Source organism: Megalops cyprinoides, chromosome 9 (genome assembly GCF_013368585.1).
Source record: "Megalops cyprinoides isolate fMegCyp1 chromosome 9, fMegCyp1.pri, whole genome shotgun sequence".
Lineage (NCBI taxonomy): Eukaryota > Metazoa > Chordata > Actinopteri > Elopiformes > Megalopidae > Megalops > Megalops cyprinoides.
This window is the reverse complement of record NC_050591.1, coordinates 30451499-30475041: the sequence shown is the minus strand read 5'-3', so window position 1 is coordinate 30475041 and position 23543 is coordinate 30451499. Positions and strand designations below refer to the sequence as shown.

At 47.7% G+C, this 23543-nt stretch overlaps 1 protein-coding gene across 3 annotated transcripts in view; it reads left to right on the top strand.

Moving 5' to 3' along the window:
* The window catches only part of LOC118783039 (protein furry homolog), an 82367-nt gene extending 59708 nt beyond the window's left edge, over window positions 1-22659 (top strand). Inside the window, exons 39-63 of one of the 3 annotated variants that reach the window (XM_036536701.1) lie at window positions 798-983; window positions 2337-2535; window positions 3963-4084; window positions 4410-4597; window positions 4701-4795; window positions 4897-5495; window positions 6567-6664; window positions 6858-7028; window positions 7135-7275; window positions 8546-8725; window positions 9607-9771; window positions 10072-10146; window positions 11189-11359; window positions 11889-11897; window positions 13701-13901; window positions 14627-14770; window positions 15784-15950; window positions 16444-16627; window positions 16973-17122; window positions 17281-17379; window positions 17747-17830; window positions 19063-19080; window positions 19900-20010; window positions 20492-20694; window positions 21216-22659. In XM_036536701.1, coding sequence (XP_036392594.1) covers window positions 798-983; window positions 2337-2535; window positions 3963-4084; window positions 4410-4597; window positions 4701-4795; window positions 4897-5495; window positions 6567-6664; window positions 6858-7028; window positions 7135-7275; window positions 8546-8725; window positions 9607-9771; window positions 10072-10146; window positions 11189-11359; window positions 11889-11897; window positions 13701-13901; window positions 14627-14770; window positions 15784-15950; window positions 16444-16627; window positions 16973-17122; window positions 17281-17379; window positions 17747-17830; window positions 19063-19080; window positions 19900-20010; window positions 20492-20694; window positions 21216-21474 — 4019 coding nt within the window. In that variant the 3' untranslated portion in view covers window positions 21475-22659. Of the gene's footprint in view, window positions 1-797; window positions 984-2336; window positions 2536-3962; window positions 4085-4409; window positions 4598-4700; window positions 4796-4896; window positions 5496-6566; window positions 6665-6857; window positions 7029-7134; window positions 7303-8545; window positions 8726-9606; window positions 9772-10071; window positions 10147-11188; window positions 11360-11888; window positions 11898-13700; window positions 13902-14626; window positions 14771-15783; window positions 15951-16443; window positions 16628-16972; window positions 17123-17280; window positions 17380-17746; window positions 17831-19062; window positions 19081-19899; window positions 20011-20491; window positions 20695-21215 lie in introns of all 3 variants that reach the window. The other 2 variants (XM_036536702.1, XM_036536700.1) reach the window with 2 other exon arrangements.
* The last annotated feature ends 884 nt before the right edge of the window (window positions 22660-23543 follow it).

Genomic DNA, 23543 nt, shown 5'->3' with positions numbered 1-23543 from the left:
ATTTGTTTTACAATCCTTTTGTTGAAACTGTGAACATTAATTATAATCTTTTCATTTCCTCTAGTGAATAGTGTCAACCTATTCCAACTGAGAGATTCATTCACAGAGCTCTGTTGTGAATGCTGGTTGTTTTTCTATGAGGTGTAAGAGATTCATGTTTCTGTTGCACTATGGTTGGTTAAGTAAAGTAACATCAAGATGTTAAAGTCATACGACACCAACTCTGGTAGTCAGAAGACCACCTGTTGTTTCATTTCGTTATTAGATTGGTTTGATTTGAACCTTAGAGACCCCTGACAAAATTAACTAAAGGCCGTAATCAGTTCTCGGGGGTTGTTTTAGACTGTGTCTAATTCCATATGTGCATGGTGGTTCCCACTGTGAGGAAGTGAAGCGTGGAATGACAGTACAGTAGAGTGAATAGAGGCATTCTCTGCTGTAACTGAGGTTTCCAGGAGACCTGTGTGATATGCCACACAAGAGAAAAAGAAGCAAAAAAATGTGAAAAATGTGTCCAGCAACAAGAGCAGGTGGGGAAGGCATGCCCTGGTCCGCCTAAGCCGGAGTCTCCCACACCTCTTTGTGTCAGCTTAATGCTACCTTGGCGTTTTCCACGTTCCTTTCAAAATTGAACTGATGCCTTATCTCCCGCCTGAAATATGCCGAACATTTTAGCATTAAAAGACGTGACGCACGTTCGCGCCTACTAATTTACTTGTTGGCGGTTAACTTTGTTGTTGGCTCCCATGAGCCAAAAACTGATGGACCGCTGTCCTGTCTCCATGGGAACCTGACAGGTTTGGACCACTACCGGCCAGAGGTGTTCGAACACAGCAAGCGGCTCCTCCTCCACCTCCTCATCGCCCTCTCCTGCAACAACAACTTCCAGGTCATCGCCTCCGTCCTCCTACTCACCCGGGAGATGAGTGACAGCAAGACCCTGACGGCCAGGTCCAGCTACCAGCCTGAGTACCTCTACACAGGTGAGCTCCTGGCCGGGGGGACCAGGGGACTCTACAGCCAGCTACTGTCCAAGAGATTACATTACATTACATTACATTATTGTCGTTTGGCAGACGCTCTTAGCCATTGCGACTTACATGGAGTACAATTTTTTTTAACGTGTTATCCATTCATACAGCTGGATATTTACCAAGGCAATTGTTTGTTAAGTACCTTGCCCAAGGGTATGACAGCAGTGGCCCAGCACGGAATTGAACCGGCAACCTGTCGGTTACAAGCCCTGCTCTTTACCGCTGTGCTACACTGCCGAGATCTCCATTCTGGTGCTGCGCTGTCTGTCTGCTCTCTTCATCACGACAATAGGTCTTTTCCTCTGGTCAGGATTGTCAGTTGTTTAAGATAACAGAAGAATGAGATTTGGCACCTCTGGTTTACAGTGTCTGCAGCTGGCTCTTGTTTTTGTTCTGTGGTGTCGGGACTGCACATTCAGCTGGGCAGTCTTGCTGTTGCTGGAGGTTTAGGCTTGTAAGCCGTTCAGTCTTTACAAATAGAAAATAGCTGCGCCTGTCAACACGGCATTGGTCGTACCCAAACATGAAAGATGAACTTTACCTCACGCATTAATCAAAACAGAAAACAAGTGAAGAGGGTAATGTGACAGGAACTCCCAAGGGGGCACTTTACACGACGGGTGTTGTAAGTGTGACACAGTGCGCTCTTTTGACAGAGCTGTTAAAGTCACCAGCAGAGAGACAGGGCTCGGATTCCTTTCGAGTGAAAGGGCGATTTGTTATCTCCAAAGAAAACATTCAGAGGCTTTGCCAAAAATAATCATATGTACAGAGAACATCAAAGTTCCTGATTAAAGCATTCCAATCTGCTATTTTTATTATCTTGCCCAAAAGGGGCCGTCTGCAAGGGCCAGGATTTGCTGGCAAGGAGAGGTGGGGGGTGGGGGGGTGAGGGTATTTGTTGGTATAGAGTTTGTTGTACCACATGTCATGACTGATCCTTACTGTACAAGAGATTCTTTCTTCCCTCTCGATAACTCTGCCGGGCTTAACAAGGTTCATATTGTTGACATTGCAGTGCAGTGAAGTGCATGCATTTAAATGAGCTTTCAGAGTGTTCCCGGGAGACGGCTCTTACCTGGAATATCCTCTCCCTCATCGGGCGGTATAATGTCCCCCTTCACATCTTCTCAGCAGGCGCGCGCCGACTCTGAAGGTGCATTTGGCATTAATGAAAGCCCTGACACATCCACTGCCACACCTCCCTCCATCTCAAACCGTCTCGCTGAAACCGCAGCGTTTCACAGCGGCCTCAGAACTGAAACTGCCCCGTCTCCGTCTCACCCTTTACTTCCTTTCCAGGAGGCTTCGACTTCCTGCGGGAGTGCCAGGCCTCTCCGGTGCCAGACTCGGGCCTCAGCTCCTCCTCCACCTCGTCCAGCATCAGCCTCGGAGGCAGCAGTGGCAACCTGCCACAGATTTCCCAGGACGTGGATGAGCTGGAGAGCTCCACAGAGTCCGACGAGAAGACCAACAAGCTCATAGAGTTCCTCACCACCAGGTACCATTCCATTACATTGCATTACATTACGGACATTTAGCAGACGCTCTTATCCAGAGCAGCTTACATAGGTTACAATTTGTACATGTTGTCCATTTATACAGCTGTATATTTTGCTGAGGCGTTTATTGGTTAGGTGCCTTGCCCAAGGATACAACAGCAGTGCCCCAGCAGGGAATCAAACTGGCAACCTTTCGGTTGTGAGTCCTGATCCTTACCACTATGCAACACTGCTTCCCCAGCCTCAGTCCAGTGATCAGTCCGCTGTTCTACTCTGTTCAACTCCATTCTTCTCACCCTGTTTTCTCAGAGACACCCGTGACTTCTCATCTATCATTTTCTTACCAATCAGTTTTTGTGCTTGCATATATCATTGTATACAGTATTTCAGTGCAGCTAACAGCTTTTAATGAGTATTCTAATAACACATAAACTGACATTTAGATGAGTAAAATATATAAGTAGAATATAAATATAAAAGTAAATAAGTAAATGAAGTAGGTATGGTAGTATATAAACACGTCAGAAGAGAGACTGAAGTGGCTGACTGGCTTTTAGGCCCCGGCCCAAGCTGACTCAGTCCCCGCAGAGCTGCCTCTGCTCCTCATACCGCTGCTTATTTATAGCTGAGGAATGACATCCAGCCTCATGCTAACGTCTGCGACCGCGGCGAACAGCCAGAGCCGGAGCCGGAGGCATGCGTCGCTGGGAGATAAGGAGACCGGCGCTGGGACTTACATAAAAAGAGAGAGGGCCCAGATTCTCAAACGCCACCTAGTGTTCAGTGTGTGTAATCATCCATACGTACCGAATTAAAGGTGGATCCTGCCAACAGAACTTTATTTTGATGATGGGACGCGTCTCTCGTCTTACCTGCTTAAGTGGCATCTGCTGCGCAATTTTTTTTTTTTTATCAAATCCTAATGCCTCCTTGCTGAAGGATGTCATTAAAGTGGGAGTCTCACTCAGAGCTGAGAGCTTTTCTGCATAAGCTCTTCTTTGTCATGTCTGTGATTCCATTTTTCCTAATTAAAAGCAATTACTTTGCATACTAGTTTGAGGCCTAATCCCAAAATGGCCCAGCTTGTTTTCTCTTTCATTCAGTTATAGGTCAATCAGTGGTACATTACCTTATAAGAAATGCTGTTTCAGTGCAGGTATTGTGTTGGTTTAGCTACCAGTGCCTGTGCAACAATACAAGGCTTTATGGAATATGTAGTTTTCACCTGGTGATTTAGAATGAGCTGTAAGCTGTAGTTGACCTCACTCCCCAGTAGGCAATGCAGAAGAATTCCCAGAATGCAGTGCAGTGCAGTGCTTTACAGTCATACCGGGGAACGGTGATTAACAGCTGAACCTATTCCATCACGCTAACCACACAATCCATGGTGGAACAGTGCATGGTGTACTGTGATGTCATTGCTCAGGGCGTTCGGACCCCTGTGGTGCCACGAGGACATCACGCCCAAGAACCAGAACACAAGAAGCACAGAGCAGCTGGCCAACTTCCTGCGTCACGTGGTGTCTGTGTTCAAGGAGTCCAAATCAGGTGACCAATCCAAGTCCTCCTGATGTGCACACTCCCACCCTGTAACTGCACTGCACCAGTCAAAGAAACTGCTTTACCAGATCCAAGCGGGCCATATGCAGGTTTTGTGTGATGAAAAAGATGCAGTTATTAAATGCTAGTTATAATGGCTTATAACGATTAGAGTCAAGTTTATAATGAATTTACCCAGTGAGATTTTGGCATTTACACCGTAGGCTCTACAGTGATGTTTGATCAGCCTGCAGCCTGTGAGCTGCTCTCTGTATTCCAGTGTGTTCTTCTAAAGGCCCTTTCCCTGCGTCTGTTTGTGGGCTTGTTTCCCCAGACTTCTACCTGGAGCAGCAGCTGAGTGACGTGGCTCTGCAGACGGCCCTTTGCAGCTCCTCCCGCCACTACGCCGGCCGCTCCTTCCAAATCTTCCGAGCCCTGCGGCAGCCCCTGTCCGCGCACGCCGTCTCTGACCTGCTGTCCCGCCTGGTGGAGGTGGTGGGGGAGCACGGGGACGAGGTGCAGGTGCGGAAAACCCCCTTCCGAAATGCAGAGAGCTGCGTGGTTTAGCGTGCCACCTTGTCTCTGGAGCTTTGTGTCTGACCGCTCTGTATCTGCACTCCTCCAGGGCTATGTGATGGAGATCCTGCTCACCTTGGAGTCTGTGGTGGACAACTTGGCCGACTGTCTCAAGAACAACGACCTGATGGCAGTGTTAACAAGGCACGTCCAATCGAAACACGTGCTCGGAGAAAGTGTTTGTTGTGTTGAGTTTATCATCCCAGGAGCCGAGGGGTTAACCCTCTCTGTGTGTTGTAATCCAGGGTGGCCTCGCCGGACCTCATGACCAACGGGAAGCTGACGTCGAACAGGAAGAGCACGGGGCAGCTGAACCTGGTCCAGGGGGTCTCCACGGGAACGGCGGAGCGCAGCCGGCACCAGCGGAGCTACTCGGTGCCCAAGAAGTTCGGCGAGGCGGACCGGTCGTCCGACCCTCCCCGCAGTGCCACTCTGGACCGGATCCAGGCCTGCACGCACCAGGGAGGGCTGGCCAAGACCCGCAGCTCGTCCGCCTCCAAGGACAACGTCGCCGACCCGGCCAACGTCAACCACCCCGCCAACCTGCTGGCCACCATCTTCTGGGTGGCCGTGTCGCTCATGGAGTCGGACTTCGAGTTCGAGTACCAGATGTCTCTGCGGCTGCTGCACAAGCTGCTGGCCCACGTGCCGCTGGACAAGCAGGAGAACCGGGACAAGCTGGAGAAGCTGCGGGCCCAGCTGCAGTGGAGCAGCTTCACCGGGCTGCAGCAGCTGATGCTCAAGGGCTTCACCTCCGCCGCCACCACCGACCTCACCCTGCAGATCTTCAGCCAGCTCACCCCTGTCTCCCGCGTGCCGGTGGTGGACACCTCGCAGGCCATAGGTACAACACTCCCTCTCTCCTGCAAGGAGATGTACTACATGCAGCTTATATATCAGTAAGAGGGAGCAGCTATGGGCAGGTAGAGCACCCCCTCTTTCCTGTGAGGAGATGACTCTCATACAGCTTATATGTCAGTAAGAGGGAGCAGCTATGGGCAGGTAGAGCACCCCCTCTTTCCTGTGAGGAGATTACTCTCATACAGCTTATATGTCAGTAAGAGGGAGCAGCTATGGGCAGGTAGAGCACCCCCTCTTTCCTGTGAGGAGATGACTCTCATACAGCTTATATGTCAGTAAGAGGGAGCAGCTATGGGCAGGTAGAGCACCCCCTCTTTCCTGTGAGGAGATGACTCTCATACAGCTTATATGTCAGTAAGAGGGAGCAGCTATGGGCAGGTAGAGCATCCCCTCTTTCCTGTGAGGAGATGACTCTCATACAGCTTATATGTCAGTAAGAGGGAGCAGCTATGGGCAGGTAGAGCACCCCCTCTTTCCTGTGAGGAGATGACTCTCATACAGCTTATATATCAGTAAGAGGGACCAGCTATGGGCAGATAAAGCACCTGCTCTCTGCTGCCTAGAGATGGTCAGCATACAGCATATACATCAGTAAGAGAGAACAGCTATGGGCAGGTAAAGCACCTGCTCTCTGCTGCCTAGAGATGGTCAGCATACAGCATATACATCAGTAAGAGAGAACAGCTATGGGCAGGTAAAGCACCTGCTCTCTGCTGCCTAGAGATGGTCAGCATACAGCATATACATCAGTAAGAGAGAACAGCTATGGGCAGGTAAAGCACCTGCTCTCTGCTGCCTAGAGACGTCCTTCAAGCAGCATATACATCAGTAAGAGATAACAGGTATGGGGGGGTGCAGCAGGATTGTGGAGTGGAGAAGGGTCATGTGAAGTAGGCTTCATGGGAGGCTGGAGTCGGACAGAAATAAGAGCAGACAAACAGGAAGAGGAAGTGGAAGTGTATTTGATTTTTGTTTGTGTAAAGAGGCGGACCTCTGGAACACCGTGTGGACATATTGGCGCCGCGCTCACCGCGCTCCCTTCTCTGTGTTGCAGGGTTCCCTTTGAATGTACTGTGTCTGCTCCCTCATCTGGTCCAGCACTTCGACAGCCCCACCCAGTTCTGTAAGGACGTCGCTGAGAGAATAGCTCAGGTATGCCACACATTCTCAGCGCTTAGTGTTCACTTTATCACGACTGTTGAAATTACGATAGCGGTCTGCTTTTGGAGTCTGTTTAATGTTAGATTGTTTGGCTCAGCATGGCCAGAGCCTGAAGCTCGGAAGGTGGTCTGACCGCTCTTGATGAATCATGGGGTTTGAGTCTGTGTGTTGTCTGGCTGATTAGGTATGCCTGGAAGAGAAGAACACCAAACTGTCCAACCTGGCCCACGTGATGACGCTGTATAAAACGCACTCCTACACGCGCGACTCCTTTTCCTGGGTCAACGTGGTGTGCCGCTATCTGCACGAGGCCTTCTTCGACATCACCCTCAACATGGTCACCTACATGGCAGAGGTGTGTGTCACCACGGCAGCATTAGCCCTCTTGCTGTTGTTCCTGTAGCTTTGTACCATATAGATTGAGATGCTCTGTACTGAGAGTTCTCGTCTTTGTTTGGCAGTTGTTGGAGAAGGGCCTTCCCAGCATGCAACAGTCCCTCTTGCAAATTATCTACAGCCTGCTGAGTCACATGGACCTCAGCGGGATCCAGGTCAAGCCCTTCAACATGGAGGTGCTGAAGACCATCGAGAAGTTTGTCCAGGTGAGAAGCACACCCTCAGGCACACAGGTAACTTGTCCTCCTGTTTCAGTGTGGGGCTGGAAAATCAGGGCTCACGAATCTATTAGCTCTGAGTAATGCTACTCATCTTAATAGGTCTGGCAACATTTCTCTCGTGTCACTCCTGTCCCACTACCCTATTTATATAGTCGAAGGCAGACATTTCACAAGTCAGTTCCTTGCAGAATCAACTATATTTAAACCTCTCAGTGTGAACTCAGAAAAGCTGACTGGAACCTTAACATAAAGCAGGGGTGTAAAGCAGACCTGCATTTGCCAGTCAAAGAGGGTCTTGTGTGAGAAGAAAGGGCCAGTGATGAGTATATAGCGGCCGCTCTGTGAGGAAGGCTTCCGCAGGGAGCGGCTGTGTGAGGGAGGGTATCTGAGCTAGGCGCAGTGCCACGGGCGTGTCTCACAGTTACATAACCAGGGTTATTAGCAGGGATCTGCCACGGTCTATCAAAACTCTGATTTTTTTTTGGTAACTATGGTGAACCTATCATTCAGCCAGACTACCTGTTTACACGGCTCTCACAGCAGAAAGGGGAGCTCAGCGGCGGGGAGTGTTTGGACTTCCTGGTTACCCTTGTTTCCCCTGCTCTTTCTAAACAGACGGAGTGGGAGTGAACCCTCTCTGATTTTTTTTTTTTTTTTGTCAAAAAAAAAAAAAAAAACACATGACCTTGCGTCTGAACAATAAATTCAAAGGCACACCCAGCACAACTCTATAAACAGTCTGTCTCTTTGGCTGCTGTCCACTCTCTGGAGGTGTCCAGCCCAGCCTCACAGTAACAGCACAGTAAATTTTCCCCCCTCTTCGACCCCTAATGAGCGTTTTACGGTGGGCCTACTGAAACTGCCTGTGAAGAAGTGACGTATGTGAGGCTCATGTTAAAGGGTTTGCGTAAAGGGCTAGGGTATGTATGTTATATAAGAAGTAGTCTCGAGAGCTCGTGTTAAACTTTTTTTTTTTACAGACCTTTATATTTGGCAGCCAGCTGGAATAACTTAAAAAAGACTTACAGAAGTTTTCTGTTTGTGCGTGTGTGCGTGTGTGTGTGTGTGTGTGTGTGTGTGTGCGCGTACATGTATGTGCGTGTGTGCATGTGTACATGTGTGTGTGTGTATGTGTGCTTGTGCACGTGTATGTGTGTACGTGCATGTGTGCGTGTGCATGTGTGTGTGTGTACGTGTGTGTGTGCATGTGTGTATGTGTGTGTGTATGCGTGTGCGCGCGTGTGTCTTGTTCCAGACCGTACACTGGAAGGAAGCTCTGAACATCCTGAAGTTGGTGGTGTCTCGCTCCGCCAGCCTGGTGCTGCCGTCCTACCCGCACGGCGACCTGTCCCACCTCGATGTGACGCGCGTTTGGGACGGCTCCTCCAAGGCCCTGCCCGGGAAGACCCTGGACTTCCACTTCGACATCTCGGAGGTGGGACACTCACGAGCCTCTGCCCTGCACGTCTCCCTCCACGTCTCTGAGCGAGAGCGAGAGCTCAAAGGGAGCGATCTGCCCTGTGTTAGAGAGGCAGACGCAAACCACCAAACACTGGCTGTTTTGTTGGGGTTGTTTTTCTCTCTGCTAGGCGTGGTGCTGTGAGCGTTGTTTAGTCTACGGGTTGATTTATTCCTTTTTGGAAAGGAAATGTGTCTTTCCTGCCTTTTTTACCGCCACAGAAAAGACCTGAAATTCTTACAGGACTAATTCAGGCACTTTGTTTGAATTTTAAGGATAAAAACCGATAACATAAAAGGGACGACATCTAAAAGGACTTTGGGGAAAAAAAAAATATGTGAGAGATACCGGCTCGTGAATGTGTGGGAACCGAACACTGGGCTGTTTGTGTGGCTTATGAATTCCAGGAAATGATGTCACTCACGCCGCAGCCCTTTGTATCTGAATCACTGACAGTTCAGACTGGGCTGGAAAGGAACCAGCCAAAACATTACAGCTACTGAAGAAGCGTGACCCGATCTCCTGTTTCTCTGGCTAATTCCTCCACAACATTTTTTGACCTGAGTTCTGTGACCAGGAGCAGAGGGAGTTTGAGTAGATTGGCTGAGGAACTTCAGGGTTTGGGGTTTCTTCCTTGTTCCTGAAAGGGGGCAAACCCAATTGGACAGCGTTTACCAGCTCCCAGCAGGTGCTGAAACTCTGACGAGGCGTGTCCGTGAGAAAGAGTCGGGCAGTCGGGACGAGGGCGGCCGTGAGGAATAGTCTGTGGATTAGGGGCGGGGATGGGGGGCAAGCGTCCCTTCTGCTTGGTGTGACTCACCGCGTGCCCTCTTTGTGTGTGTGTCCTCCCCTGGCAGACGCCGGTGATCGGCAGAAGGTACGATGACCTGCAAGGGTCCCCCGGGCGGGACGGCAAGATCCAGGCCGTAGCGGTGACCCGCAGCACCTCCTCCACCTCCTCAGGGTCAAGCACCAACAACGTGCTGGTGCCCGTCAGCTGGAAGAGGCCGCAGTTGTCGCAGGTGAGGGTCAGGCAGGTGGATAAAACAGGCGTGGGATCAAAGAAAGAGTAAACAGCTGAGAGAAACAGAGGTCAAAGTTTTCAGTTCACATTACTGGTCCAAGTGTTGCTTTCTGTTTGTTTTGTCAGGAAGCTAGCGTAAATTATTCAGAAGCGCTTTTGTTAAGATCAAGGCTGGAATCAGTCCAGAAAAGTCTTTTAGCAGATTTCAGGAACTGGTTGAGTGCACTGGGTATGTGATGTGTCTGTCCCTGAGCTCTCACACTTAAAATTTCTTCCATAATTTACTTTCTCTCTGCAGAAGAGAACTCGCGAAAAGCTGGTGAATGTGCTCTCACTGTGCGGACAGGAAGTGGGGCTCACCAAAAACCCATCGGTAAGGGAACGATTCACTTAATACTTATCCATGAAGAAATATTCATAAATGATCGTGTTAAGCCACCAGCTATACTCAGATGAACAGCAGCTCGCTGGAACGTTACCTGCCCGTAATAGTAATAATAATAGATTTCATCAACTGATCTACAATAGTTGAGGGGATTTGGTCTGGATTTGACTTTGCAGGGCACCATACCCCCTTTGTTTCCCTCACCGCTCTGTATCTCCCAGCCTCTGCCTCACCGAAGCAGTCTGAGCTGGAATTAGCAGAGTGTTGGAGAGAGCTATTTTTGGGGAGGACTCAGTGCTCTGGATAAGGATTATATCTGTAGCCTTAGTCCCAGGCCGCAGTCTTAACGACGGGGGTCATTCCGATTGATGTTGGGAAATTAGGAAGCAGAGGTGAGGTGAGGTTGAATTTGACTGTGACAGCTGTGTCCAAGATCAGTGGCGTAACTCAGGGATTCCCCGACTGCGATTGTTTGGGGCCTGACAGCTTCGTGAGAGTCTTCCGTATAGGAGCCCGTATTTGTGCATGGTGAAGTCATGCAAAGATAAGACGAATCAGGGAGGAGCACTGAGGAATGCAGCCCTAATTAGCTTTATGTGTTGACTCTGTCATGTGACTTCCACTGCAGGACTTACACTTGTGTGTGAGATGTCATGTAGAAGATTACTGCACATCTGATCGATCTGGCAGATGGATACCTTCTGCGCTCTACGTTATGCAGGGGTTATAAAAGAAATAAATATAAACAACTGAATAAACTCAAAAGATAAGCATGGGTTGTGGGAAATAGTCGTATTTCTGTAAGTGAAGGTCACCCAGCTTTGCCTTCCCTATTAAGTTTCACCAGTCAACAGGACTATGATGGTGAATACGGTAACGATTATGGCAATGATTATGAATGTGACACTGATCGTGATGATGACAGTGACTGTAATAATGATGTTAGTGACAAGTATCTTGGCGATGATGATGATGAGGATGTCAATTATGGAGATGAAGGATTACGATGATGACGGTGTTCCCTTCGCAGGTGATTTTCTCGTCCTGCGGGGAGCTGGACCTGATCGAGCACCAGCCCAGCCTGGTGTCGTCGGAGGACGGCACGCGTGAGCCGGACAACATGGACGACACCACCTCGGAGCAGCAGTTCCGCGTCTTCCGGGACTTCGACTTCCTGGACGTGGAGCTGGAGGACGGAGAGGTGAGGCCCTCTTTCAGGCCGTGCTCGCACGGACCAAGGGCTAGTGGTGACAGCTGTCCCACATGCCCACACTATAAACAAGGGCATGAAGACTTTAGCAGGAACCAAAGCTCTTGCAGGGAAATGCACAGATTTACAACAAGCAGCATCATCAATGAAGCATTCTTTTACATGTTGCCATACCATAATGCTTTGATGTGCACGATTCAGTTAGAATCCCCATATCACCATGGAGATGCCCGTGTTAAATTGTATCATAAAGGAGGAGAGCGGCTAGGTGTTCCTTGCTATCGGTGCTGTATCCACGTAACCCCAGGATACAAGGCAAAGACAAAAAAGCCAGGAAAGCTCTGGAAAGGAAAGTCTGTGTAGACTTAAGAATATTCCCAGCATGCTGGGAGCATCATTGTCTCCTCTGCTTGCCTTGTCAACATAGTTCTTATCTGCATACCCTGCCTTCATTGCATCTCTGTAATCCAGCGTGTAATGTGGTCTCTTTCTCTGTTTTTGTCTGTGCCGCCTACTGTAGGAGCTCCAGGTAAGTGCAGCCATGTTGCAAAAGCTTAGAGGGTGTGCAGCTGTGCTCTGCCGTCTTTCCCGGGCGTGCAGTCGCCGCGGCGACACGTGATCATCCCGTGCATGCTCGTACCCCGTGCTTTGGGCATCGCTTTTTGTTTTTGTTGCAGCCTAATGAGGTTTGAGAGTCTGGTAGCGTACCGTGAACGGAGGATAAGAGTTACCGTGATACACTAATAGTCACAGGCCAGGTGCATGTCAACACAAGCCCCCTGTAACCAGGATCACCCAGTCTGCCTGTCTGTGCACAGTTGCTTGAGTGTGGATGGGGCTGAGGTCTTAGCTTTGTACACAGTTAATCCTTCATGCAGCAGTCACGTGTGTAACAGGCGTCCATGGAAACGCATCTCGCCGTGCGTCACAAGCTTCCACAGAACCCGATCACTGGTGTTTAATATTTAGCACCTCAACCTCAACTTAAGTCCCAGGGGTTCTCCTCTGAAATCTCACAGCTAATCATTGATGATAGTCTCTAAATCATCAAGTTTCTTATGAAGTTTGGAAGAACTGTTTATGGACTAAATAACTGATAGGGTCTAACTGATCCAGTTAAGTTGCTACGCAGACATCTGATATTACATTGGTGCATGGACGCTCTCAGAATCCTGTAGCGCCTGTTCCTGATAATCTGTGACTGCACGCTTAATTCTTCTCCTCTGTACATGCTGATGTGATTTTGTAGGGATGTGCCGGGTTTCGCGTGTTTGTGGGTGTTAGCGAATCAGAATGCTGAAGTCGCGTGTTATCAGACAGCTCGCAGGGTCCGCAGGGTCCACACCTCCCAGGAGCGCAGGGATGATATCAGCAGGAGGAGCCTCAGTCTGAGGCGCGCCCCCCAGCCTCCCTCTGTGGGAGCATCCCTCACTCTGACAGGCTTTCAGACCCGGAACGTCCTGCTTATCGGTGTCAGCATGTCTGCCCCTCTCCTCTGAAATTCCATCTTCTCCAGCACAATCCGATAACAAGTCTCTAGTTTCTGCTGAGGCATCAGATCTGACGTGTTTATGGCCTGTTTCCTGAAGATGGGATCAGAGGAAGCCAGACTTTATGGAGTGCAGTTAAAATGTGCTTTTTGACTTTTATGATGTTAAGTAGGAAGTGAAAGCTACTGTGAAAGCTAGTCTGGTGGTTGTTGCTTTCAGTGTGTAGAATGGTATTCAATGAGAGACTTTCCTTAATTTTTTTACTCAGTTCTGCCCACTGTTTTGTAGATATTGGGCATTTAAATATAATTAGGTGTTTAAATCAATGATCCCATACTAAGATAACGAGAGTATGCACTGAACCCACCCCCCCCCCCCCCCCCCCACAACCCCCATCGGTGTCTAACAGTAAAGCTCGTCACCACGGAAACTGGCTTGTTTAAGATGCAGATGTTGTGGAATGTGGAAGCTTGCTGACATCTCAGGGTTCGTGTCCTGATGAAGAGTCATTTGGCACACAAATCGGGACTGCGGTGAGATTCCATGTAATAGGAAATGTAAATATTTAACTAGCCAGACAAGTCAACCCACCCCCACCCCCCCATCTGCTATCCGTTAATGTCTGATATGTACCTATGCACCTTGATCAGGTTGCCTTGAAAACTCTTTTTTTGTGCATGTGACTGGCACTATGTGACCCGACCTGGAAGCACCCGTGTCCCAACTTAGGGGAGGAGGCTGGGGGAGGGGTTAGAGGGGGTTAGCGGGGGTTAGAGGGGGGTCGGGCCCCCCGTGTTTGCGCCCGGCGTGGGGGGTTTCCTGAGCGCTGTGCTGTCTTGCAGGGCGAGAGCGTGGATAACTTTAACTGGGGCGTGCGCCGGCGCTCGATGGACAGCCTGGACAAGGTCGAGCTGCTGCTGCTGGAGGAGGGCCAGCGCGCCGGCAGCACGCCCAGCATCGGCCAGATAGCGCGCGAGGACTCGGACGAGTCGTCAGAGGAAGAGTCGCTCGCCGCCAGCCAGTTCCTCTCCCGCTCGCAGCTCGTAAGTCTCACCGGCTACCTCTCTTTCTTAGGGGGCGGGGGGGGCAGGGGGGGGAGTAGATATGAACTGATCTCTTATTAAGATGTTTGGAACTTCAACAAGGAATGTTACTCCGGGTGGGGCAGAAAGTTGTGGTGTTTTTGAGATCTGTATTAGGCTAAGCTCAGTTCTGTTCACTGGCTATGGTGAGTCGGAGGGCTGTGGGATCTCAGGGGGTGGATGTTAAATCCGTGCATTCCTAGCTGTGTTCCCGCTCCCTGGTACTCCCTGATCAGCCTCGCTGCCCCGTGTCTGTCCCAAGGCCCCGGCGGTCAGCGCTATATTCTCACGCCGCTGTGCTACTAACCGCTGGGCTCAGCGCCTGTCTCCTACAATGCTGTGCAGTGCTTTTCCTGTTTCTCAGACATCACAAAAACACTGCGGGGTTTCCTGCTCGGACTGCTCGCCACTGTCCTTAAGGGAATCAAGAGTGATGAACAGCACTGAACTTCCAATCTACTGTTTCTCTACTACCACAGGGTTATTAGATCAGTGCTGTGTTACGGTAGCAGGGACCGTTTATTTCTGAAAATCAACTCTCTGCGTAATGTCAGTTATGTCTGTGCGCGTGCATGTGTGTGTGTGTGTCTGTCTATGTGTGCACGTGTGAGTGTGCGCGCGCATACGCGTGAGAGCGGGCGCGTGTAAAATAGGAAGACTGAAAGGATGACTGTGTCTCGTTGCAGATCATGAACCTCTCTCCTTCCGATGAAGCCAATAACGTGGACTCTCTGTCCACTTCCTTTGACGCCACCTCGGCCGACCCTCACTCCCTAAACACCAGAACTCCCAGTTTCGAGGTCTCTCTACCAGAAGACTCGAACCAACGGGTGAATAAGGGGTTCAGGGTGTCAGAGCTGTGGGGGCAGCCTCCTTCCTACTCCTATCGCACCTCCATTCTAGAATTCTTTGCCAACGCTGCCAAATAAGAGTGGCCTGTCCTGGCCTGTCTTACAGAGATCTCTCAGAGCGTGTGTATGAGTGCGTATGTGTATGTATGGGGTAGGGGGAGGAGCTGTAGATGAAAGTTAATTTCAGTCAAGTGTTTTAAAAAGTATTTCTCTCCGGAAAGGGCTGTGGCAGGACCCAGCCTTTCCGGGCTTTAGAGTAGTTGCATGCCGCAGCAAAACGCTTCAACGCTTACTTAGAGCTTTTGTGCCTTATGCGCATTCTCTCATTTAAACGTCTCTGTGTGCGTGAGGCCTTAGATTTACTCTCTCTGTTCTCTGGGCTTTGTGGGTCTTTGGTGGCTACAGGGAGGGGCTTTCTCTCACTCTTTCAATAATGGCAATGTGTACATCTTTGATGTGGGCAGCTGTGTGCAAAACAGAATGCTCTTGGCATGTGGGAGACGAGGAGGTGTACACATTGCCCTTAGCCCAATTCTGAGTGCACGTGGCCAAGAATGTTCAGCTCTGGCCTGCAGACATTTCTGAATTGGCAACCTTTGTGCATTCCTGAATGCACAAAAAAAAACAAAAAAGAAAACAAAATTAAAACCCCACAAGGATTGTCTGTACTTTGCAAAGGTCAGTGTAACCATATCTTATATTTATAGTAGTTGTCTGTGAGTTTATCAAAAACTCTGGAGTGTATCGGTGATACAGCATGTTATCACAGTATTTTAAGTCGTGATAATGTGTTCTTTATACATTTTATGAATGTTTTTACGCACTGCGTAGTGGAATAGTTTTCGAGAGTGCTTTGTTGTGTAGGATTGTAGACTGAGCCTGCAGTTTCAGCCGTTAGCTGCTGATGCTGTTCGAGCAGCAGGTAGTGTGCATGTATTGATCCTGCGGTCCCACCTCCCCTGACACTGAGACGGTACGTCTCGTCCTTTCAGGCTGAGGCGTCAGCAGAAGACGAGGACACCAACGTCCACGAGGACGAGCTCTCGCTCTCCATCAGCGAGCTGCCCCCTGTCTTCGACTGCGGGGACAGCTTTGCGCTGGATGCGGTGCACGGTGACGACAAAGGGGAGCTGGACCTGGATCCCAGCTGTCTGCCCAGGTACGGACACAAGCCACGGGGTGTGGGTTCGGATCCTGCCGGGGGTAATACTGGATGAGTTCATCTGAGTTACATTACATTACATTACGTTACGTTACATTAGCTGACATTACAGTCATTTTAGCAGACGCCCTTATCCGGAGCGACATACATAGATTACATTTTTTTACATGTTATCCATTTATACAGCTGGATATTTACCGAGGCAATTCTGGGTTAAGTACCTTGCCCAAGGGTACCGCAGCTGTGCCTCAGCACGGAATTGAACCAGCAACCTTTTAGTAACGAGCCCAGCTCCTTACTATTACGCCACATTGCCGCTGCTTACCACCAGGCTACACAGAACAGCTTCACGTTTCTGTTGGGTCATTACTGAATATACAAAAGAAATATTTTCTATGTGAAAGTGCTGTTGTATTGTAGCAACGCCGCTGCTGTATTTGCTGTGTGATCTCATGATGCTCGCGTGTTGCTGTTCACATGTTCTCTGCAGTCTCGGGGAGGAGGAGAGAGACGAGCTGCCCTCCCCTTTCTTCTCCGCCATCCTGGCGGCGTTTCAGCCCGCCGTGTGTGACGACGCCGAAGAGGCCTGGCGAAGCCACATCAACCAGCTGGTGTCCGACTCGGACGGGTCTTGCGCCGTCTACACCTTCCACGTCTTCTCCTCCCTCTTCCAGGTAACGCCTGCCACTGCCACAAGGGGGTGCCGTTCTGGGTGACAGACAGACAGTCATGGTGGAAGGTTTTTGGGGCTGAATTATTGTTAAATTGTACCCAGCAGAAGTAGTTGGGGTTGTTTGTGTTATTTTCTGTTCTTTCACATAATGCTTTTCAAGAGTTCATGTCGGCCAGAAGGAGTCACGCTGTTAGGACTCCTTTCCTCGTAATTATAAGGTGATTCATTAACCTGGTTTTGTCCAGCTCGTTGCACAAAGCTGAAAGCGTGCTGACACGGAGAGGAATAGGCCTGCAGACCCGGAGTGTCTGGAGCTAAATTTGTTCAAAAATGTTCTGCCTTCCAGAGTATTCAGAACAAATTCTGCTCCTTGACCTGTGACGCTGCGGGTTACCTTGGCGATGGCCTCCGGGGAATAGGATCAAAGTTTGTGAGGTCCGCCCAGATGCTGACGTTGTGTTCGGAATGCCCCACGCTGTTTGTGGACGCAGACACTGTGAGTACATTATTCGGCCTTTTTTTCCCCAAGAATGAGGAAACAGTTGTCGTGTCGTGTCGTAATGCACATTTTTAAACGGTGCAGCTGATGAGGTTCCGTGGGCCATGTCGTGGCTTTGTGAGAATAGAAACCATTCGACTGTTTTCACTTCGCAGATCATTTCCTACGGGCTGCTGGAGAAGATGAAGTTCAGTGTTCTGGAGCTACAGGAGTACCTGGACACTTACAACAACAGGAAGGAAGCTGCCATATCTGTAAGCCCGGAATACATGTGTAGTTTAATGCCCAACAGCTACTGTGACCCCTTGCATCTCTGTATGGCTGGCCTCTCTCTAGCCGCCCCAGTAGTTACAATGAAATGCCTGTGATTGATGTTAGCAATCAAGATCTCACTAGAGGCAATTAATCATGATAATCATCAGGAAATATTAATGTTGGACTGCTGAGGCATAAAATCCATTGTTATTTTATTTAAAACACTGGCATGAAAATATAGTCGTCGTCTTTTATGAATTATTCCTAGCCTGCACACAGTTGACGGTCTGTGAGTTTCGTTCCCTGCCGTCTGTGTTGAGAATAACGCGCTCCCTCTCTCACCTGCCCTTCTCCCTCTCCCTCCAGTGGTTGCAGAACTGCAAGGCCACCTTCCCCCGGGGATCCAGGGATGCACTGATCACCTGTCAGCCTGGGGAGTCGGAGGAAAAGGTAGGCAATCATTCACCTGTCCAACCAAGTCATCCACTGTGCACCTGAACTGTGAGCTCTCTGGACAAAGCAGTGCTGCCTGTGGCATTGAAGTATCTGCATTTAATTGCACGTTAAAATGTAGTAAACAGTCTGAGAGGACAGTACTACAAGTAAATAGGGTTAGTCGTCAGTGCTTGGCTAATTTGCTCAAAGCTCCATACTAACAGGGCCACTGTTATGTAATGACAATGATTAGCTATATCGTACCAAGAGGGAGTCAGTACAAAAAATCTAACACTGACCTGTATTGATATGAGGGAACACAGTTAAGTAAGTCAGTGCTTTCATTTATGTTAATTTATGTCAGTAGTATGTTTTGCTTTCTAATTTGAAAAGCACTTGAGAATCACCCTTCCTGGTCACCCAACCAGCAGACCTCCTTTGCTCTTATGCAGTATGTGAAAGAACAGTGATGTCATGGCAGATTACCTCAGATTACTTCAGATTCCATTTCAATTGATCTTTCACATCTCTCCCTATCAATCACTCTCCGGTAGCTCAGTGAGTGAAAGTCTTTCATCTTTCTCTGTACCTCTGATTCTTGGCTTTGAGCTTGTTTGGACAACTCACATGTCACACTGACTCTCCCCCCCACTCCCCCATTCCACTCCTGAAACTTTGAACTCTGCTGGGCTAGAGAGCAGATGCGCGAACAAAAATAGCCCCATTGGGCAGGTGATAATAATGATAATATTATTAGTGAGAATAATAATATTCCTAATGAACTTTGAAACGCAAATTCTCATTGGACAACAGACAATTCTCCATCCTGGGAAATGGTGATCTGAAAAGTGTTGAGCTAAAGCAGGTGTACAGAGTCCCAGCAGAGTACCTGTGCATTCATGGAAGAGACAAGGCACTACTGCTTTCTTGCTTGGCTTGAGAAAGACTCACGCAAGGGGCTCTCTGTGAGTTTTTAACGCTGCAGCTACCTCCTTTTCTCTGTGTCACAGCCCGTCTCAGTCTTTCTCTGTCTGCCTTTCTCTTTTCTGTCCTTTTCCCCATCTCTGTCCTGTCTCCCCATTTCTCTCTCCTTGCATGTACCAATAAAATGAAACCATTTTATGACCACTGCAAGTACTGTTGTCTTCTGAATGGGACTGCTGCCGGCTGCATGCTTTTTCATTGATTTTACTCTATATTTTCTTCTTCTCACCACTCTCTTGTCCTGTGACATGCTTGCTGTGTAGCAAATGGAATCTCTGGCAGTAAGTTAAACAAAAATGATTTTTTTTCTCTCTCTCCTGTCAGTCGCCATTTCAGTGCACGAAAGAAAGGGGAATATTTCCCACTCCAAGACAAAATACTGTGTTAAGCTGCACTTTTACGTGGCGAGGTTATTTTGTTCAATTTGCGGTTGCATTGATCCAAGGCGACTCACAGTGCATTGTAGTTCCTAATTATGCCTCTTGCTGAGCTGTGCAAGCAGTTTCTCAGATGAAAGAGACCCAGTCACAGTGGGATCTTTGCAGGTATACAGCACCAGTGCAGTTTGGATTGGAGCTGATTTTCAGAGCCCTAGTTCTGTTCTGATTCAGTTCTGTTGTGCGATAGAGACACCCAGTTCACTTACAGTGTGATCTGGAACTGAAGATCTTGCTTGCTATTAACTTGGCTTGCTATTAACCTTACTAACACATTAATCACTGTTTGATTGAGTATCAGTAATTATTTCTTTTGAGGAATTGGTTATTGTGTTCATTTGAAATAAGCGTACAATTTTTCCCCTCGCTGAAGATAAAAAAGAGTGAAACTGAAAGTTTATAGTGCATATGCAGAATTGCAGTTCATTGGTAATTAAGTGGTGTATCATTCGTCTGTTTTGTAGAAAAAACTGTGATCGTTGAACTGGTAAACCACCTCAACTTAATTAAACAGTTGGCTGGGAAATGCGAATAGCGATATTAAACATGTTAAGATTCCATTTTTGATGGTCATTGTGATAAGAGAACACTTGCGTTTAAAGTGCTGATGTAAATTGAAAGTGGCTGCTGACGCAGGTCTTTGTGTGCATCTTACCCATCTAGCAACTGGAGCTGTGTCAAAGACTCTACAAGCTCCACTTTCAGCTGCTGCTGTTGTTTCAGTCCTACTGTAAGCTGATTGGTCAGGTTCATGCCATCAGCTCTGTTCCAGAGGTAAGTGGACACTCCTGCAACAGCCCCCCCCCCCAACCCCCCCCCCCCCCAACCCTCAGTATCTCTCTGAACCACGAAGCACAAGCAAATTGAGACATCCGGTTTACAGATAATAACACTGGGCCGTGGTTTCCTAAGCAAACCATGTTTTCGTAACAGAGCTAAAGAATAATAAATTTGTTATTAGCTTCAAATTAGCAACTAGCTAATTTAAAAACAACAGTTTTAATCAATTCCAAACTGGAACAGTTCTAATGTAAGGGATGTTTTTTTCTTCACCAAAGTTTATTTTAAGCAGCAATACCACAAGGAGAGTGGTACTGTGCATTCGTAAGTATAGAAAGAGGAACTTGTGTTTCTCAGCTTACCAGAAATAGGCCTTGCTGCAGACCACCACCTGTTGCTGTGGTAACCGTCACCGAGTGACAGTCGCCGTCACCCTGTGTGACCTGTCTCTGTCTGTCTGCCCTCTTGCCTGCAGCTGTTGAACATGTCCCGCGAGCTGAGTGACCTGAAGACCAGCCTGAAGGCAGCGGCGGCCTCGGTGACCAGCGACCCGGCCGCCCAGGACAGCCCCCCGGCCGAGCCCACCTTCAGCTCCTCTGAGGCGGCCGTGCAGGCTATCCTGGAAGGCCTGAAGAGCAACGAGTTCGCAACCGCCATACGCTACATCCGGGAGTGCAGGTGCGAGACAGGCGGATTCACTCTGTACACCGGTGTCTGATAGCCCTTCTCTGTGCTGGTCTCACAACAGCAGCACTGTGTCACAGAGTGACATTTTCATATAAGTTTAACCTTGAAAAAACCCACAGAACTCATAATATACTCCCACAAAACTCTTATATTTGGATAAATATAAATGTAACATATTTTAAATATTTGGATAAATATAACATAACATAATATTTATATTAAATTCTCCAGTGTTTGTACAAAGGACAACATAGAGACACTCAACTCCTACACAAGCTCTGGTATGAACCTCAGTACTGGCAGTGCTGGGCAAGAGAGAACATGGGAAAATCTGTCTGAATTTTATTTTTAAAAACCAACCAGAACTCATCCAACATTTTATTAGATTGTGCTATGGTTTACTGGCCTGCGTGCATTGATAGCCATTTCTCTTTTAGCCATAGTTCTGCCTTCATACACAGTCTTGTTCTCTGACACTGTGGTTGGCATTCTGATCGTTTCCCCCTCTGCAGGAGAATGTGGCCCAACGACATCTTTGGCGGCAGCTCCGAGGACGAGGTCCAAACCCTGCTGAACATCTACTTTCGGCACCAGACCCTGGGACAGACGGGCACCTTCGCGCTGGTGGGCTCCAAGCAGGACCTGTCTGAGATCTGCATCAAGCTGATGGAGCTCAACGGAGAGATCCGGGACATGATCCGCCGGGCCCAGGGCTACCGGGTCATCGCGACCTTCCTCCCAGACTCCAACGTGTCCGGCACAACCCTCTGACAGGAGCGGGGCACCGGGCCCAAGAACCTGCTCCCGTCTGGGTGTACTGCTGCTACCCTGGCGGAGGTCTCCGAAAGCTCGCCTCTAACGCGGAGAAACTGGGGCACGCTGTTCTGACACTGCTTAGCTCAGAGGGGCTTCTGGACACTTTTTTCAGGTCTTCAGGTGTGCAGCGGTGCCGTGGAGAGGTGAAAGCGGCACAAGACTTGTTTTCTAGCGTAACGAAAAAAGAACCTTTGCTTCTATTGCACTAATATTTGAGGATGACATCACAGAGCGGCGGCCATAAGGGCGACCACTTGCTACTGAGTTCAAGAACTTCCACACCTAACAAAGGACATACCAAAGTTATATTAACTTATTCTTCTTCTGCAGATGTTTGCTATTTTAAATGTTTGGGGAAAATGTGCAATGCTTCACTCAAGTGAAAGACTTTTACTGTACCATTGAAAGAATGTTTTTGAATTCTAGTGCTTTTGGCTACTTGAAAATCTGAGGAATGGAGTTAACAGGCGAAATGATGCTGAATATTATTTTTTCGTTGCTTGGTTCAAAGCTGAGAGCCTGTGTTTTTGTGAACCAAACTGTAATCAGACTACCATCCTTTGAACACTGTAATGCAAAGAAATATGCATATATACAGAACTACTTTGACAATATTTCAAAGCTACTGTCTCAAAGAACTGGATACCGTCATTGGTCATCTGTCACTTAAGAGATTGGTCATGATACTTTTTACTGGTGTTTGCTTTCTACTGTGTAGTTATTTTGCTTTTAGAGTTGTTATTTATATTATAATGAAAGCAACATGCATTGAAACTTAGTAGTTTTATAGGATGAAAACAAATGTTCATGTTCTGTCTGTTAAAACTGCCAAGCATGCATACTTTATGTACGATGAAATGTATTAGAAGTATTTATGAATATAAAATTCATATTTTAACAGAGACGCATTTGTATATAGTGCAAAGGGAGCTTTGCTCATGCTGATAAGATTTTATTTTTTAATTTGCTGTCAAAACAACAGAAATTGTGTGCATGTAAAAAAGGAATATTGCACACTTTTTAAAGCTTCCATAAGGAGTATCAATGTAGGTTTTTCACCTTGTAAATACTTTTACCGCTTTTGTGAAGTAATTTTGGTTGGTGTTCTGTACACTTATGTAACAAAATAAAAATTGCAAATACCAGTCAGCAAAATGTTTCTTATTTACTACAAATTTTACACCAGTGTTTTATGTTGATGTATTTATGTGTGAATTTTCCAAGCAGTCATTCCCAAGGTCGTGCGAGATGATAAACTCCAAAGAAATCTAGCAATTAATAATTTAGAAAGAACTTTGCTGTGTAAATCTCATAATAAAAAAATGTTAGTGAACTGAACACAAATTTTTGCATAGTAGTCATACATTTCCACAACATTATTTACACACAGCATAATAATAAGAATAATATTAATAATAATATAATTATTGTTTATTAATAGTATTGGTATGTTGTATGAAATCATGTCACTAGGGATCATTTTTCGTGTTGGGTTACATACAAAATCATAAGGCACAACTGTCATTTAGATTTCTCATATCTCCTGCTTCATTCACTAAATTACTGGCCTTGTTTTTACTATTAGTACAGTGTCTGAGTTCAGATAAAAGGTAATACAACAACTGAGTGATTGCAATTTAGTGTTACCCATCTAGTTTATTTCAGCTACAGTAGCTATTTTGCCGCTACTTTTTAGGCCTAGCGCAACACGCTGCCAGAGCTTGACTGCAACGTTAGGAACCCCACCTGAAAGTACCAGAAAGTGTTTTGCCGGTAAGAAGAAAGAGTGAAAGTGTAAAATTGTGATGATAGGGTGACAGCACAAACCTTTGCATATTCATCTGCCGTGCGTGGCGTGCTAACTAAAAGAATTTAAACTTTAGAAGAGGTAGGTTTAACTGCACGCAAGGTGTTTGTGTTATGAAGGTATGATGACAGTCCCGTTACTGCTTACTTGCACGTTTTAAAATAAATATCACAATCTGTACTTCTCACTAGCAAACTCTAACGTTACCTATCGCACC